Source organism: Hippoglossus hippoglossus, chromosome 11 (assembly GCF_009819705.1).
Source record: "Hippoglossus hippoglossus isolate fHipHip1 chromosome 11, fHipHip1.pri, whole genome shotgun sequence".
NCBI classification, from domain to species: Eukaryota; Metazoa; Chordata; class Actinopteri; order Pleuronectiformes; family Pleuronectidae; genus Hippoglossus; species Hippoglossus hippoglossus.
In genome coordinates, this window is record NC_047161.1 from 20,736,935 (window position 1) to 20,755,959 (window position 19,025).

General features: G+C 40.7%; 1 protein-coding gene across 2 annotated transcripts in view; it reads right to left on the minus strand.

The window, feature by feature from the left end:
* Window positions 1–2,802: 2,802 nt before the first annotated feature.
* glcci1a (glucocorticoid induced 1a) overlaps window positions 2,803–19,025 on the minus strand; it is a 31,791-nt gene continuing 15,568 nt past the window's right edge. The window contains exons 3-8 of one of the 2 annotated variants that reach the window (XM_034601194.1): window positions 16,310–16,399; window positions 11,884–12,030; window positions 9,568–9,720; window positions 9,189–9,399; window positions 7,291–7,411; window positions 2,803–7,199 (exon numbers count right to left, since the gene is read on the minus strand). In XM_034601194.1, the coding sequence (XP_034457085.1) occupies window positions 6,884–7,199; window positions 7,291–7,411; window positions 9,189–9,399; window positions 9,568–9,720; window positions 11,884–12,030; window positions 16,310–16,399 (1,038 nt within the window). In that variant the 3' untranslated portion in view covers window positions 2,803–6,883. The remainder of the gene's footprint in view (window positions 7,200–7,290; window positions 7,412–9,188; window positions 9,400–9,567; window positions 9,721–11,883; window positions 12,031–16,309; window positions 16,400–19,025) is intronic. The other variant, XM_034601195.1, reaches the window with a different exon arrangement.

Genomic DNA, 19,025 nt, shown 5'->3' on the forward strand with positions numbered 1-19,025 from the left:
CTCCCTTCAGAGAACAGCACAAACGGGCTCTAACCAGAGTAGAAAGAGAAGTGGGAGGCCCCGGTGCACAACTCAGCAAGAAGACAAGTATATTAGAGTCTCTAGTTTGAGAAATAGACGCCTCAAAGGTCCTCAACTGGCAGCTTCTTTAAATGGTACCCGCAAAACGCCAGTGTCAACGTCTACAGTGAAGAGGCGACTCCGGGATGCTGGCCTTCTAGGCAGAGTGGCAAAGAAAAAGCCATATCTGAGACTGGCCAATGAAAAGAAAAGATTGATATGGGCAAAAGAACACAGACATTGGACAGAGGAAGATTGGAACAACGTGTTATGGACAGAGGAATCAAAGTTTGAGGTGTTTGGATCACACAGAAGAACATTTGTGAGACGCAGAACAGGTGAAAAGATGCTGGAAGAGTGCCTGACGCCATCTGTCAAGCATGGTGGAGGTAATGTGATGGTCTGGGGCTGCTTTGGTGCTGGTAAAGTGGGAGATTTGTACAAGGTAAAAGGGATTTTAAATAAGGAAGGCTATCACTCCATTTTGCAACGCCATGCCATACCCTGTGGACAGCGCTTGATTGGAGCCAATTTCCTCCTACAACAGGACAATGACCCAAAGCACACCTCCAAATTATGCAAGAACTATTTAGGGAAGAAGCAGGCAGCTGGTATGCTGTCTGTAATGGAGTGGCCAGTGCAGTCACCAGATCTCAACCCCATTGAGCTGTTGTGGGAGCAGCTTGACCGTATGGTACGCAAGAAGTGCCCATCAAGCCAATCCAACTTGTGGGAGGGGCTTCAGGAAGCGTGGGGTGAAACTTCTACAGATTACCTCAACAAATTAACAGCTAGAATGCCAAAGGTCTGCAATGCTGTAATTGCTGCAAATGGAGCATTCTTTGACGAAAGCAAAGTTTGAAGAACAAAATTAATATTTCAAATAAAAATCATTATTTCTAACCTTGTCAATGTCTTGACTATATTTTCTATTCATTTTGCAACTCATTTGATAAATAAAAGTGTGAGTTTTCAAAAAAGGGGCAAATTGGGTTTGGGTTAACTGGAGACTATACATTGACAGTGGGTGTAAATGTGAGAGTGAAAGGTTGGTTGTCTCTGATTAAAAATAAACTGCTATTGTGTTTAAAAATGGAAATATTTTCAACTGTAGATGTAATGAAGGATTAATTATAGAATGTATTCAGCACAATTATCCCCTTCAATGTAATTTAATAATTATTATATCAAATCTATGACACTTATTGTCTTACCACTACATCTTAAACAGCATGTCCACAGAGAAGGGTTCAATCATTCATGTGACGTAAAATGGATACAAAAATTTTTAAAGAGTAAAAAGAGCTTGTTTAGGAAACGTAGGGCGTACACACACATAATGGTGAAGCTACATAGACTTTATGGGTCTAGCATAATGTGAGTGAAAATGTACTTGTGTTTTGGGTGTCTGATGGTGGTCTAAGGTTGTATCAAAGCATACCTCAGTAGCTTAGTACATGGTAGATACATACATGTAGTTTAATTTTTCTGAGCTTAAAGTTTCATTTTTTCAATATGGGATCCTGTTTTGTGCCACTTCTCAAGAACCAGTGCTCTGTACGTTAGCCCCACGATGCATTGGTGACCTGTCCACAGTGTCTGGCACGTCAGCTGGGTTTGGCTCCGGTCCGTCTGCAACCCTTACGACATGAGTGTTATAGATAATGGATGAATCACTACAGTCATGTTTTGTATTTTGTGCATTTATGGAGTGTTATGTAGTGGAGATTGTAAAGTGGCCCATCCTATAATTAACAGCAACATTTCACCATATTTAGCTCCAAAACATAAAAAACTATTTTTTTATTTGTTTTTACAAGATTTATAGCAACATTTGTGAATTTTGAAATATATAATTTTTTTCATAAAAGTGTCAATGCCAAATCTGAATATTAATTTTAAACCTTAATGTTAAATGTTAAACCTAAATGTTAAATAGAACTCTTAAATCTAAAACATTAAATGTTTTAATTAAAATTTTATCTGAGGAAGAGTGATTTTGGTACTGTAATAAGAATTTGCATGTAAACTAAACATTTAATTAATTGATATTTAGATTTAGATTTATTCTTAAAGTTTTTATTTTATATATTTCGATTTAATATTTTAATTTAGATGTTTAGGTATAACATTTAACATTAAGATTAACATTGACATGATCTTTGATATATTTTTTTTAATTAAAAAAGTAAATATGGAAAAGGTTGACAAATATTAAACCTGGTAAAAAAGATTGCATATAAAAATACACACTTTTGTTGAACGTTTTGGAGCCAAACATGGTGAAATGTTGCTGATATTTTCAGCATGTACAGCTTTCTGTGCCCCGTAATGTGAACATACTAACAGGCTAAACTAAACAACATGAATCTTCTAAAGCTTCATGAGCATGTTAGCACACTGACACTGGTGCTCAGTTCAAAGCGCCGCCTCATAGTGCTGCTGGTATAGTATACAGATCTTTTATTTATAACAACCCACTTGAGTTCCTGGCACTGGATGTTTTTGCTTTTCTTTTTACCGGAGCTGTAATGTGAAGTGGCTCAGGAACAGAGAGGAACACTGTTTAAAACCATCCAAACCCATCAGTAGATCAGACTGAAGCTGGTTCTGTTCAGATGGAGTATAATGGAGATATAATGGAGTATAATGACACATCATAAACACGACCTGTGTGCTTGTTGATCAGTGGTGATGCTCAGACTTTCCCTTGACTCAGACTCAGACACACACACTATAGAGTGGACAAAACAACCAATATTTCTTTATTGCCATTGTGCATGAACTTTGACAATGCAGATTACACAAGGAGTATCATGTAGTAAGTCTATGCACACTCTGACCTGCCAGTGATGTGCTCTGGTCACTCTCAGTGCTGGTTTTGTATTGGTTGATGGCTTTAGCAAAGAACTACTTGCTGATCCAGCCCCCGTGCTCAAAACCAAAGGAATGCAAGATGAGACGCTCGAGTCAAAGAATGGACAACATCCCAGAGAACATCACCTTTTTTTATCTATTATTGCACACATCTAGTTTACCAATGTCGTGTATATGTGGGACATTGGGAAAGCTATAGCTCTTGGTAAGGTGCTGAAAAGTCTTTAGAAACCACAACACTGCATTGAGCCTCTTTAAAAGCCACATATATGCAAAATATGAAGGGAACATTAATGCAGGGATTCCACAAGCACACCAGATATCAAAATAAATGTGGATTACGTTTCACTCTTGCAAATCAAAGTGGTGGATCATTTACACTTGGCGATGCTCACTTAACAGCCTAAAAGACGGTGTTTAGCACAGAGTACATGGGATGTTCAGAAGGTTCAGCTGCCTGGAGGCAGCGTGAGGAGGCCTACAACACTCAGTAATAACAGAGACAGGCTTTTATCTGTGCATCACACACATGAAGGTGCTACTGACTCTGCAGCCAAAACATCGCTTAGTACTGCAGCTAGTCTCTTACAGCAATCACAACAAAAGGCTGAGAGATATTTTAGGAATGAATCATCATGAGTCTATTCATGTCTTGGATACTAAAATCGCATGGAATGCATTTAATAGAATAACAAGTGTGTGGATGGTTAGTACAGTCTGAGTTTGGATATCAACTGAATGGAGATAAAGGTTGTACAAACATTCATCTGATGTGGCCGCACCCGGAATTTTTAAGATTGAACCAAGCAGTGTTTCCACATCCACTGTTGCCCAGGGCTGGGTATCAAACCTGATTACTTTACTTACTGAATCATTATTAAAACATATATAGTGCCAAGGGGAGTAATTTAACGTGTTTAATTGTTGCTTGTCAATTTAAAGCTGCATTAATGGGGTTTTTGTCACTTGGGGGCAGCAAAAAATACAGCTGTGTCTCAGTTTAGGGGCCGCATACTCTGCAGGCTGCATTTGAAGACTGATTGTGTCACCGCAACTAGACTAGACATTTTAAGGCTCCTTCAAATGCAGCCCACAAACACTACCTTCCATCCCGGAAAAATGATGGCTACAATGGGTGAATCCCTCCCATCGCTTCATCGACAAAACGTTCTTCAAAGAGGTAACGGCATGAAAAGACGTCCAATGCTTGAGTATCAAGCTTCAACTAAACCGAACAGCTAACGGTACACGTTAAAAAAGGGGCATTAAAACGTTATCGTGTCCAACTTCAGCTCTGTTGCTAGGCAACAGCAATAAGGATAGGACAAGCTGGTGACGGCAATGACGGGAAGCTTCTGTAGACCAGACCGTCTCATTTTGGTTCTGCCTGGTCTACACTGCAAATAAAGAAGGCGGTCTCTGTGGGCTGGGTGGACCACATCCTCCGAAGGATGCAGCCCCTGAATTGAGACACAGCTAATAAGTGACATGTACCCGTTGACACATCCAGCAAATACAAGTGAAGGAAATATTCAGTCTCTTAAAAGCCCTGTATTGGTTTCCATTAACCCCCCTGTCTTTTTAGCTGCGTCATGGTCTGTCGTTGTCATTTTGTGCTGAGTGGATTTTTAAGAGTTGTTTTCTTTAAAAACATATGTTGGCTGGTTAAGAGTGAAGTTTTTAAAAAGAAAAGAACTCCATGGAGCTGAGGGGAACTGCAGATTGGTGAGTTCTCTGTGACTGCGGCACAAAAAAATGATCCTTTCTACAGTTTACACAGATATTGGCCTATTGGAAAGAATATTCATAAGTGCAAGCTTAAAGCAATTTGCCAGTCAGGATGAGTTTTTCTATTGAAGTTGCTTGTGTGTATTTAAAGCTTGGTCTTTCACAATTGGTTTGTTTGACAATGGTATTGATACTGAAATTTGAACGTCTTGACGGTACCCTGCCTGAATGTGCCTCGTGCAGTCACACATCTCCTCATTCATTATTCTAGAACTATTTCTTGATGAGGGAAAAATTGTATGATTCTCTGATTGAAATAACAATTCAGTCTCATGACACGTCTTATACATTCTTTGAAAACAATGACCTGTTGCTTTCCTTATCATCAGTGTTATACTGGAAGAAATGCTGGAAAACGGGGAACATTGTGCTCTATATCTTGATTGCAATTCTTCCAACTTAGGAGGATCATCAAATTACCAAATATTGGTAATATATAATATTATCTTTTTTAAATATATGGATATGAACCTCAGAAATTAGGTGAGGTGTGGTCTTGATGAAGTCAGGCTCATTTGTACAATACACCTCCTTAGTAAGGTCCAATATAACAAATCAGGTCATGTCTACCTCAGAGAAAGTTTGTATAACCTCATCTCCAATCTGCACATATGCTTCTGTTAGAGTGTATTTTCATGTGATGGTACTGCAGACTTCTCGTCAACAGGCTCAAGAGAGCCAGTCCTACATTGTCATCAGACTTAAATAACAGACTTTCACTGCATGTCTTTCCAAGTCTCTGTCCAGCATGCTTCCATCAGTGCACACACGGCCACACATGTCATCAGTCACAGTGTGTGTGGTCCAAACAGTGTTCCACCACCCGTCCAAAAGGAAGCCCACTAACTTAAGCCTTAACCCTCTGCAGCTCCTGTCACGGGTCTAGTCTCAGACTGGACTCTGGAACAGAGAGGAACGATTCGTCTGGGAATGAGAGAAACCAGGAATAAATGACAGTGAATCTGCTCTGCTTTGTCAAGCTGCAGATATTTGTATGGACACATATTCCATATTACCTGAGTATATACTCTGATTGTGAAATACCTGAAGCAAGGCCAGATGCAAGGCCAGATGCAGACACTGTGCAACCAATTTGTGGCCATTTTGTATTTTCTTTAGTCTTTGCCCAAATTATTTTTAAACAGGGTTCAATCATGTGACCTGGATAGTGTAAACATAATCCAATCCATTATACAGCCGTTTCTCCTGCTCAGTACATAACACAGCGATACAGTTTTGGATTTTTCTTTTAAACAAGCATATGTCTTTTGTTATAATACAGAAAATATATATATATATATATATACAAACACACACACACACATAAAATATATGCATATATACATTTATGTATGTATATATACACACATTGATCAGTCTCAACAGTAAATGTGGTAAGTGGTATTAATATTGTGGCTGACCTGTGAATATGTATGTGTATATACATATACAGGGTTTTCCCTACGGTTATGGGACTTTTTGTGAAGCGTCTAAACCGAAGGAAAATAATTTCCTGAGAGTTCTTTACTACTCTAGAGAGAAAAGATGGCGTTCAGCTCCAATGTAAGAATGTCAGTCTCTTAACGTCTTTACTGCAGAAATGAAGAAAGATGAGCTCCAAGACAAATGATTTGAGAAGAAGGACTCTCGCTACAGTAGCTTGGTCAGCTGACTTATGACTTATAAATATCAATAATAAAAACCAGCACCTAAGATGCCTAGGGAAAACCCTGATATATATATGTGTGTATATATATATTAGAGCTTATTTATACTGTGATTGTTGAAACAGAAAACAACACATAATTTAACCAGACTACCATTTTATAATGCATGCCCCCACCCCCCCATCCAGAGTGCTCCATTCCTCCCTCTGATGCCTGCATATAAAAAACTTTAACCATCAAGTCCTTCTCTACCAACAACAGCTCAGACATTGTGCAGGACAGAACATTGAGGTGGCGAGTCTTGTGGTGGTGGTGGTTAATTGGGACATTGGTGCTACGTCATGCAGAGACAGAAGAGTATGGAGGGGGTCAGCACAGAGAGTCGCAGACTCCCCTGGCAGAGCAGAGGGAGGTGTTGGTGGGACAGTTAGTGGTGTTGGTTGGTGGCTGCTAGCGTGGATCCTATAGCCAGAGGCCAGCTCTGCTCAGGTCTAGCTAATGGCTGGGCTGTCTGTCAGGGGGTCTGCAGTCTCTGAAGGTGAGCCGGGCTCCTCTGGAGGGTCTTCTGTGCTGGTGCTCGTGGAGACCTGAGAAGGGCCACCGTAGAATGATGTGGCCCCCTGGGGCACTGAGCCGGGGCCCGCCGCCACATCATCTTCATCCTCTTCCGGCTCTGAGGCCGGGGTGAGGTGCAGGGAGCCGGGGAGTTTGACGGGGCAGAATGCCGAACCTGTCGAGATGAAGTTGACCTTGTTTTTGTCGGGACAGGAGAAGAGGGGGACTGACGCCGATGCGGACTGCCTCGAGCTGAAGAGAAGCACAAGTAGCATCAGTGAGGTTCATACATTGCTGAGGCCTTAGAGCGATGCTTCAATTCAACACAAGTTACAGCCTATACCTCATCTCCTCAAAAGCTTTGATCTTCTCACAGCCCTCCGGCGGCTCTCGCTTGAACATGTAGCTGTTGTTGGGTTTGGGTGAGGAGGCGAACTTGGGCAGTGGTGAGCTGCTTCCACTGTCTGTGAACAGAGACACATGGTAGATACAGCAGAACAATTCACAAGGGCAACATTGTATTTCTAAAGTTACAGGTGCATTTTTCATGTTGCCCACTTATCCGTCTCATGCAGATGTGCTTATAAAATGTAACAACTCGCCCTCCCTGTGTCCTCTTTGATGTGAATCCAAGGTCCAACTTATTTGGTACTATAAGTGAGAATAGGGAGCATATTACATGTGTTGTTGTCCCTCATTGCCTCTCTACTGGTCGCCTACAGTGCCAACAGTGTGCAACGCTACCTAACATTACCTTAGAAATGTCCACCAATATCAAGAACAGGGTGGTGCATGAAAATCCAGTACCAATTCCAAGCCACCAGTTCCGACAGAGCAGGCACCTACCAGAACACTAACAACTCAGATTTCAGTCCCTGCTTGCATGACCCTACCTACTCAGTCGCCACCCTGGCCCTGGTGAGGAGACAATTGAAGACTAGTTTGGGGCTGAAGTATTTAGGTAGCGCACAGGTAGCGTTGTAAAAGTCTCGATTTAGCACCAGTATCAGAAAAAAACGCAAACGATACCCAACTCAAGTCAACAATCAACCGGTTCCCAGGAGACTAACAACAACTCCACAAAAGCACCAAACACCAAAACAATAGCATAGCCAGGCCACACCAGGTGCACGGGCAACAGGATTCTGACTGCAGGTGCCTAAACAAAGGTTTTTTTAAAAGTTACACAGAGAACATGCTTTAAATGTGTGTGGTTGGTCCAGTTTTTTGAAGACTGCTTTAACAAGCTCTGCTTCTACAGGGGAAACAAATGTGTGACAAGTGAAATCAAGCTCTTAGAGTCACCTGACAGCATTACTGCAATAAATGCACAAGACAAAAAAATCTGTCAAACAGCCACAATATTCTCCCCCCTATAGCAAATCCAATGAAAAGACCAAATTCAACAATGTTTTAGTCATCTCTCAGGACTTCCCTGAGCCCCAAGCGCACTGCCTCCTACTGAAGATGTAATGAAGGCTGTAGCAAGAGGATCCAAACTAACAACCGATGAATCGGCTTACTGTACCGTATCTCAATAGCATGCTGTGCCAAAGTGAATTATAGTGTGGGCACTTCATTGATTTAAAAGAGGATTCTCACAGCTCACTGTCCCGACAAGCTTAATAAGAGAGCTATGAGCTTCAAAAGAAAATAAGGGATGGAAAGCTCACTGGAACTACAGAGCTGGTGTTCTCTGACCCATTGTTAATGATTGATTAATGAAACTTTAAATCATTATTTTCTAATTAAGGTTGTGGTAAGACAGTTTTCTGCTAACACAAAGTGAAAGTCATGAGTAAACAGGTGAACAGATGAAGATGACATCAAAAATCTGAGGAGTGATGTGAGGAAGCACTTTGGGATCAACACCATAGATGGAAAAAATATCAAGAGGGTCGAGGCTGTTTGTGGAAAGCTAGTTTGAGTCAAGTTAGACTGCAGGGGGACAACACATGAACACAATGTCATGTCACCCTGAGTGGGTTGTGTTACCTTCTTTTAGAATGAAGGCTATAGGGTAAAAAAAAAAATTGCTGAGGAAATCACTGTTGTGGGATATAAATGGAAAATGTTTGATAATACCCAGGGCAATTCCATCTGCCCTAAATTTAATTTAATGCATTCCTTTCTAAAATTGCAGAGCTTTCAAGGATCCACCAGAGACTTGTGGTTACAACTGGGGAAACAACATGAACTCAGTGACTCCAGGAGCCCGAACAACAGCTCGACGTTCTTTACCTTTGTCCCGGTCGTACAGTAGATCCTCTGTGGAGTAGGGGCTGCCGTCATGTGATCCTGGTGGGCAAGCTGGCGAGGGGCAGGGCGACAGGCTGGAGCAGCTGCTGGACCGGCCGGGGGCTGAGGGAGTCTGGGTGTCCACGCTACGGGTGCTGCTGCTGCGCTGCTGAGGAGGGAAGGGTGCTCGCCGCCCGTCAGGAACCTCCAGGGACTGTAGAGTCGGAGAGGAAACGGACATTGGGGTTTGGGAGTAGGGGGGGCAGAACAGCAATCAGAACTGAGACAAGGCAAATCTGTACACGAGTTCAAGAGAGGATTACTGAAACACTGGGTTGATCACATCCGGTCTCAGAATGAACTGAAATGAAACATAGCCCACCTTTAGCTCCTCCTTCTCTCCGTTGTCTTTGATGAAGACCTTCTCCAGCTCATGGTTGATGCCCTCCATGCTGCTGGGCACCCTCGAGATGGAAGGCTTTGGCACTGTGATGTTGGACAGCGCCATCTGGGCCGACTTCGACATGGAAAACTGCTGCACTCCACACACACACACACACACACACACACACACACACACACACACACACACACACACACACACACACACACACACACACACACACACACACACACACACACACACACACACACACACACACACACACACACACACACAATTTCGTTACTTGTTTCATCCCTTTGAGGACAACTCATTTACATAGTGCATTCCCTTGCCCTCACACTTACCTAAACCATCAGACCTAAAAGCTTAATCTTAAACTTTACTTTACCCTAACATAACAGTAACCTGGACCCTTGAAATTAATTATTACTATAAAGACAGTGTGAAATTCGATTTTCAACCCACGAGTGACACAAGGCCCCATGGGATAGTGTGTATTCAGTTATAAAGTTCTAAAAGTGCACACTCATGTATGTACATACACACACACACACACACAAAGCTGTGAGCTGGCAGTAAAAGTCAATGAGTCTGAATTCTTTCTGAGGCAACCGTATTATTCCTCATAACAGCAGTGCTACATATCAGATTCCAATGTTATACTAAGAAGATGGTTTTCTTCCAACTATGTTGCTATATTACTTTTGTTATTTTCTGTCCACTTTGGGTCTCAACTCAGTTATACTACCTCATACTCAGGGAAATCAAGGACTTCATACCAAAATAAATAAACATGAAGAAATTGGAAAAAAAGCGATTGTACCAAGTCCCCTTCTCCTCACTGAGTCCTACATGTTCTCATCGAAGTACTTTTCTATTAAATACACAGGAATTCCAGAGTCAGATTCTTCCTGAGTGAGGGATGGTGGAGTGTAGATTTGGCATGCAGTGTAAATAGGCAGGATTTTTGCAGCTAGAAGCAGAGGAATATATTTTATTCAAATAAAATACAGAAAACTGCACCTTGAAATGAGAAAAAGATGCACACACACACACACACACACACACACACACACACACACACACACACACACACACACACACACACACACACACACACACACACACACACACACACACACACACACACACACACACACACACACACAAATCAGAGCTTGTGAAAATGAGTGGGAGCAGTAAAACAGTAAAGCATTTTGTGCTGTCATTCTGCATGTAACCTTTCATAGCATGTGATTGTGATGTCACAGCAGCAGCAATGCCACTATTAAAAAGCCTTTGTTTACATTTCCTTCAGCGTGAGGTTCAGTTTCAACACTTGTTTTACTCCCCGGAGATCCTACGTAACACAGAGACCAGCAGCGTTACCATCCCACCAGCAAAATGACGCAGGCAAACAAGATGGATAAGATCAGAGTGAGATTACGCCTCAATTTGTGACTATAATCACAGAGACCTGGCTGAACAACAACATCCTGGACGCGGCAATCGAAGTAGCCGGCTGCTCTGTTTACAGAAGAGGACCAAACTAGGGACTCCGGGAAGAGCAGAGTGAGTGAACAAACACTGCTGCCAAGACCTAGAGCCCCTGGTGGTAAGGTGCAGACCATTCTTTCTTCCAAGGGGAGAATTATTAATCATGGCAGTATACATTCCCCCACAAGCTAAGGCTCAGGTAGCGCTTGAAAAGCTGCATGATGACTTCATGCATGTCTGCTGTTTGCAGGATGCATATCTATTAGGAAATGTATATTTTTGTTGCTGTATGATTGGTATTTTAAATTTTCTCTGGTTGGGAAATTCACATTTTGATGACGTTTGGGCCGGACCAGTTTGAGATCTGCATGATTTAGGTCCCCTGCTATGATGATCACACTGCCTGGGCCCAAACGTCATCAAAATGTGAATTTCCCAACCAGAGAAAATTTAAAATACCAATCATACAGCAACAAAAATATACATTTCCTAATAGATATGCATCCTGCAAACAGCAGTGTCTTTTTTTCCCCCCACTCTTTCCAAAACAAATGCACACGCTGACTAGACCAAGGTTTGTAGGACAAGAGAAGGTGGAAACACTACTGCTTTTGTCCACAGAGGCGCCAAAATCAACAGAAATGAAAAGTTCCTTGTATGGCCTTAAACCACACTCATCTGACTTTATGCTTCTTTAGAATGTTTTTCAAATTAGTGAATTTGAAAAACACCGAGATCAGTTTAAGCTCAGTCCTTCCAGTGTGAGGACAAAACGATTTTCAGGCAGTACACTACCTGAATGTGGCTGTTCGCTCTGGAGTTGTGGTTGGTAGAGCTGGTGAGGGTGATGGTGTTGTACTGGAGAGGGGACAGCCGGTCTTTGTCTTTACTGTGGCGTCCTCCTTGTTTACCGCGCTGGAACTGCTGCCGAAGCTTTGCAATCTGGGAGAAACAGAGAGAACAAATAGGGTCAGAATACTCTATAGTACACAGAGTTAATGTTATTACAGGTATTGAAATAGTTATTCTGTTTAAATACACCTATCAGACCTCAGTTCCCAGATTTCATTTAATAATATACATCAAATAATGTATGATACAATAAATGATAGCACCGACTGTCCCAAAAAGATAGTGTGGGGAATGTGCCAAGGAAAAGCACATTCACTTTTGAAGCAGAATTAATTAAGGGAGCGGATCCAGGATTTCCCCCCCACTTTTTTCAACATTGTGAGCATGTTATTAGATTGTTTTCTGCATTTTGTTAATTTCTGAAATAATACAGATGTCTGTCTGACAAACACAGGCATATCTAGAGTGCCAATATCTATGAACAGGTGACATTTTGCACAGATCTGGATAATGACAGGGTGTATCTGATCTCAGTACATGCCAATCAATCAATACAAACATATTTGTATGGCCAACAATCACAATTCACAATTTGTCTGATAGGGCATAACAAGGTGCAACACCCTCTGTCCATAGCCCTCAACAAGAGTAAAGAAAAACTACCCCCCCCCCCCAAAGAAAACCTAACAGGGGAAAAAATTAAGAAACCTCAGAGAGAGGCACATGTGAGGGATCCCTCTCCAAGGACATACAGAAGTACAATAGATGCCACATGTAGCTGAGCACGTCAAGGAAATAATATTTACAACATTCATGAAAAAAGACAATGTCTAACATACAGTAAATGGAAATGGTGTATCAATATTAAAAGTATTTATATATAAGAATGTCTGACAGAGAGGGCCCCTCTTTAAATAGTGAGTGATTTCAGACACTGTCCAGGAACCAATGGGTTATGTATTGTCACATGAAAGAGGTATTAACCTCTACACGTTCTTATGAACCAAAGGAATGAGCAGAGTGTTTAATATGAAGATAATATGTAGATGTTAATCTCTGCTAAACCTAACTCTGTAAAGCTGTAGCTGTTTGTGTCTGTAATTATCAGTGTGTCTGGAAGAGAGAAACAGGAACTCCCAGTTCTCCTTTCTACACCAGGACTCCAGAACATGTTCTAACACACTGACACAGGCCCTCTCCACTGTCACATGTACACAGTACAGTCCTGTGTGTTTTGTACTATGAAAGCCATCTAGCCCGCTTAGTAATATAACAAATTATAATAATAAAAACATGTTAAAATGTAATTCACATAAGAGAACAGATTTTAAGTAACATAAGAACAGGTTCAAATGACATCTAAAAGAAAAGGAAATACACTTAAATGAAAAAATTAAAAAAACAGAAAAGAAAGTGTGAAAATACAGATGACAAGCCAAACAATGGCACAGCAGGCGTGTTCAGGCAGTGGAAGGACATGCTGGCTTTGAAAGCTCAATGATGCACCAGTATTTAATGGCGTATGCCTGTACTAAATGTGAAAACAGACCTACTCCCCACCAGCCCACGTTTGTCAGTGGTTGTCAACTCAAACTAGATTTGTCTTTGACTAAGAAAATAAATTACACAATTAAACAATCCAACTCTTTCATACAGGACTATCATTCAGATTAGTTGTATGCACACAGCTCACTTTTCTAGTGTATTGCTCAAAGCAGCTGCAATGCTCAGGACTGTCCCCTCTTCTTTTCCTCCTTGAACCTTGTCTATTGAGGGGCTGCACCTCCTCTGCAGCCCTGCAACTCAGTAATGTGCCCGTGCACACATTAGTGAAGCTGAGCTGTCATCTGCCCAGCGTGTATTGTTCTCTTTGCTGCAGGAGGCAGAGAAGAGCCTGCTGGGGCTTGACTGACCATAAATTGCAGCAGGTTATAGCCTTTGCAAAGCGAGGAAGTAGTTAAGAGTGAGATAGCATTATCTGGCACGTCCGTGCTGCTGCTAGGTAGCAGCAGGGTGCAGCTTCAGAGGATGTGAGTGTGTCACTGCCATACACCATCAGTACCATAATGCCAAATATAACACAACTGTTATGTTAGAGCCAGAAGAAAATGGCAGCAACAGCAACAGCACTGAACTAACTATTGTTTTATCACTACAGGCAGAACATTTTCCGAGGATGAGAAACAATAATTTTTTGCCTCCACCTTAAAATATGACTTTTTATATTTCAGTCACTGTCCTCTGCATCGCACTCACTCTCACTCACTGCATTAACAGCAGCTGCATCACGTAACCACTCAGTGCATTTTCTATTATTAGTGACATCACTACTGTGGCTTCCAAACAATCTGTCTTTCTTCACCTCCATCTCACTAACAAACACTTCATCTTCTCATCACTTGCAGATCCACGTACGCATGTTTCCAGGTGGACTGTGATATATAAAGGGAACATTGCCCTCAGGTGTGCGTGCGCACAGTTTTATAAATCGGAATCCTTTTTTGTGTACGCCATTTTCGGCCTTTGTGTGCACATACACTTTTAGCATGAATCCTGCACCATGTTTTATGAATGAGGCCCCTGGTGAGGTGAAATGTGCAAGCTAACTTTTATGTAGCAACAATAAAAAGGAAATCTATTCTCTGAATTTCTCCAGTACAGCCTGCAGAACTGATAACGTCAGGACTGATACTCCGGTTAATAATAATTTACCCTCTGTACTCATTTAATACATTGTGTCAGTACCCACGGTCACTTTGACTGACTCTGTGACTGTGTGTCTGTCGAATGTTCAGAGCAGCAGTGGGGGTGGAATATTTATCTGACACATTAGAACATCCAGCTCTGTGGTGTGGAACAGCACAAAGGAGGGAACGCACAGCTGCAGTCTTACCAGCACTTCCCACCAGCTCATTGCTGTGACACAAGAAACCACAGAATGCTGTAAAATGAAATCTATTATTACAGTTGGTGTTATTATTATCCTGATTATAACTAGGCTATTATTCTTATTATCATATAATTAGTGCAGTGCCTGTACTAAACGTGCCTGTTTGGAATGGGCTGCGGTAAAGCTGCAGTTTTTTCTCAAACTGTAAAAGTAACCTGCAGCAATTGAGCCGTAGTAAGTAAAGACTGGCAGCAGGACTCCGACCCTAAAGACACAGCTGATGCATAAAGTTTGGTGAAGCTCAACACAGTACACAGAACCTATTTGCCGTGGGCGTGCTGCTGTAATGATCAACGTTACTTACAGAGCGCCGGTCGCCTGTTTTGGTGTATAGCCAGTTCAGATTGCACCTAATTTGACACTGTGCGTCCTTGGGTCTTAACAATACACAGGCCAAGTGTGAAGCCAATAAGATGAATGGTTCTCGAGATATGTGAGCCACAACCAGACAGCCGGACAGAGATTTCTGGAGATTAGTAGATAGAAATGTTTTCTTCTTAATCTTCATGTAAATCACATTGTGTTTCCTCCTGGATATAATATTTGATTTATGAATAAAACTTGCATATATTTATTAATATCAACATCAATCTCCTAAAGTGTTTCTCCCCCCCCCTGTTCAAAACCTGGTATCTACATGTACATTACCCACAACACATCTTAACCACCAACAGTTCAGTCAGAGTTTCAGCTGTGACATGCTGAGTAACAGAGAAATGATCTACACACATGTGGGGAACTCACTTCTTTCAATCTCCACACAACCAGATTTTCTTTTTCACTTACAAAACCTGCAGCTTCGGCTCTGGCCAACACTGAACCAAATGACTTCACTTGTAGGCATGTTTTGGCTTTTGTTTTAATATTTTATGAGTTCCTCAACATGCAAATTAAAAGATAAGTGTAAAGTGCAGTCTGGAGCTGCCAGGCCTAAACATACACTTGGAGAAAAGGTTACTCTTAAGTAACTGACAACTCTAATGTAAATGGCCTATTTTTAAGTGTTTTTCTAGTCTTAATGGCAGAGTCATGTTCACCCATTCACACACACATTCATACACATTCATACAGCACTTCTATATATAGCATAGAACCACCAACCCTCAGATTAGTAGAGGACCAGAGCATTAGTTGGTTGCTTGTTTCTGTCCAGGCTGTACCCCGCCTCTCAACCAATGTCAGCAGGTGGCTCCGGACACTGAACCCCAAATTTGCTCATGATGACTATGACTGATGAATATGTGAATGATGCACTGCCTATATTGATAGAAGTACAGTATGAAAGTGTGCGAAATGGTTGTTGTTCAGACTAGAAACGCATCATGTTGTCAACCATAATCTACCATCTACCATTCAGCTTCCAATAAAAATCTCTTTGACCTGAATATGTGTGTATTTGTGTTCATGTTAGTGACGTGCCTCTTTGAGCTGGTCGGCGCTGCCCCAGGACGCAGAACGCTGGTGGGTGCTCCTCTTCTCTCCTGATTCGTCACACCAACATCCAGGAGTCTGAAAACATCACAGCTACACCTTACTATCAACATACCTGCTCTTCTAAGCAAGACAGTGCATCTGCTTTTATGAAGTTCATGTCAAACACAGAGACGAAAGCTTTACACAGGCAAAGCATTAAGAAATAAAACATATCAAATGTATATAAAATAAAATGAGACAAAGAAATAGTTGAACAGAAATTTCAGTTACATAACGGTTAGAGATCACCAATTCGATGCTGAGATTGGATCATAACTCAACACTGACTCAAATAGCTTGATGGGCTATCAGCGACAAAAGCGTAGAAAACTGAAAATAGTTAGTTTACTATTTATATTCTTCCTTGGGATCTCTGATTACATGTTCAACAAAGTTGTATTAGTTGTGTTCCACCAAGAACAGCAAGAACATGCAATTAGTCAAAGTCCAAATAATTAGTAGGACGAGACACTGGCCACAAACATGACATCTTACTACCAACTAATCACTCCCCCACTTAAATCACTGAAGGCAAAACACAACATATTATGTTGTTCCTCATCTTAAATTAGGCAGATAATTCAACATCTGGACACACACACACAAACTTATTATATATTGCAGTTTGAATGTGAAAATAAATTAGCATAATGGATGTAATATTTTAAATTATAGATGGACTGAAAGCAAAGCACGACAGTTCTAATTTTGTGCGACTTTTGCTTGTGGAACGTTACCATGTTACGTGACATTAAAACTGAATGGAGCTACTCTCCTACTGCACCAACTAAGAAGCACCTCTGTGACAACTGATTGGTTTCAGGCTTCATTGACTACAACACAACTACTACTATTGTTATCTTTTAAGAGCTAATGCTCTTAATGATTATTAAGAGTGTGCCTCTCTCCCCTCATAAAAATATCTAGATATAATGGCCATAATACAATTCAGGTGAAGATGCTTTTAAATATGGAATGATTTGCAAATCAGAATAGGCCATTTGTGTAAAATCATTGTTTACCATCAAAGAGAGAGTTATTAAAAGACCAGGGAATCCCAAGTACCTGCTTTATAACAGTAAACACTTTTATAATAAATATTGATTTTAGAACTACATTTAATTTCTATTAACTCAAATATGCTGCAAAAGACAAAAAGACTTGAGGCCGATATTTTTGACATGAGGCATATAAAGTGAGTTAAGCAGTAAGTTTGGGGAGAAATATGACATCAGAGATAAGTATCTTGCTTGTGCTAGCTGTGCTGCCATCCAAAGTCTCCTCACCTGTACAGGTTTCATCATACTGTCTCACTAGGCCAAGTTTGTCGTGCACCGTTGCACTTCATTATATCACCATATATGATGAAGTACACATATGACACAGACACATATGGCCAGACTTTTTTTTTCTGTCAAATCTCTTCCAAACCTTTGAGTTTAGATTTGACATTGTCAGACATGTTGGTTTTGTTTTTAACTTGCTGAAAATGCTACGCTACGGTTACTGTGACGAGTCTTACTCTGACCTTTGGACCTTTGTAGATGCAGTGAGTGATATAAGTGACAGGCCATTGACTGGTTTATAATACACTAGATTTAGATGGATCCAGGGGTCTACATATTGATTGCATCTCTTACATTTAAGATATTCGTATAGGCAAAGTGTGACAGCCAAACTGTTTATGTTTATACTGAAGCATACAAGTATTATATAACTTGAAGGTGTGTTTTTTGCAGTTTCTGTATAAATTCGAATAGAACGTCTAGGACAATAAGGTCTCTTCTTCATCTACATTTGAAGTCAAGGTTTTTCCAAACTGTGTAATCATTAGAGCCATATTTGACCGCAGTGTTGTGGAGTATCCAGGAGTCATTTTGATTAACTTTCTTCATGTGGATTAAGATGTAAAAGGTTGTGTCAGCTTATGTTAAAGACTTACTCCAAATTCTGTGAAATCACAAATGATGTGGCACCTTTATTTCAGTGGTGAAAAAAACAACAGTAAATGTGAAAAACTAATCTATTGTTCAGATCCAGGTTGCACAAAGTTAAAAAACAAACACAATGACTGTTAAACAAATTACATTACATTTTGTAATTAACCTAGATTGTGGGGCAGACTACTCCTTTGCCTTATTTGATCATATTTATTTGAATTTCATAATAATTTGTCTTTCTTGAGATATTTTTATTTATATTGCCAACAGAAAGAAAAGAGGTAGGATCATGTTTTGAGTTATGCTGCCTTTTTTTCTAGAAAAAGCAGCTTCTGCACTTTGTCTGGACAATTTGCTTGTGCAGGCTGACATCAACAAAGGCTGTTGTAAATCTCCTTCTTTCTGGCAAACTACTCATGTTTTAGTGTAGGGATGCATGATATAGATTTTTCCGGCTGATACCAATAACCAATAATACAATGCTTCACATGGCCTATACGGATAATAATTCGAGTTCATAGCCTGTAGTTTATGCACACCTAAGGGTACAATTGCAACACATAGTAAGCAAATATGGATGAATTAATATAACATTGTTATCACAACAGAAACAGTTCTGACTCAGTTGTGAGTGTTCGTACATAAGAAAACTTCCAACAACTTAAGGTGGAGGAGGAAAATTTCTCCTTCAAAAGAATTTAAATTAAATATTTCGACATCTC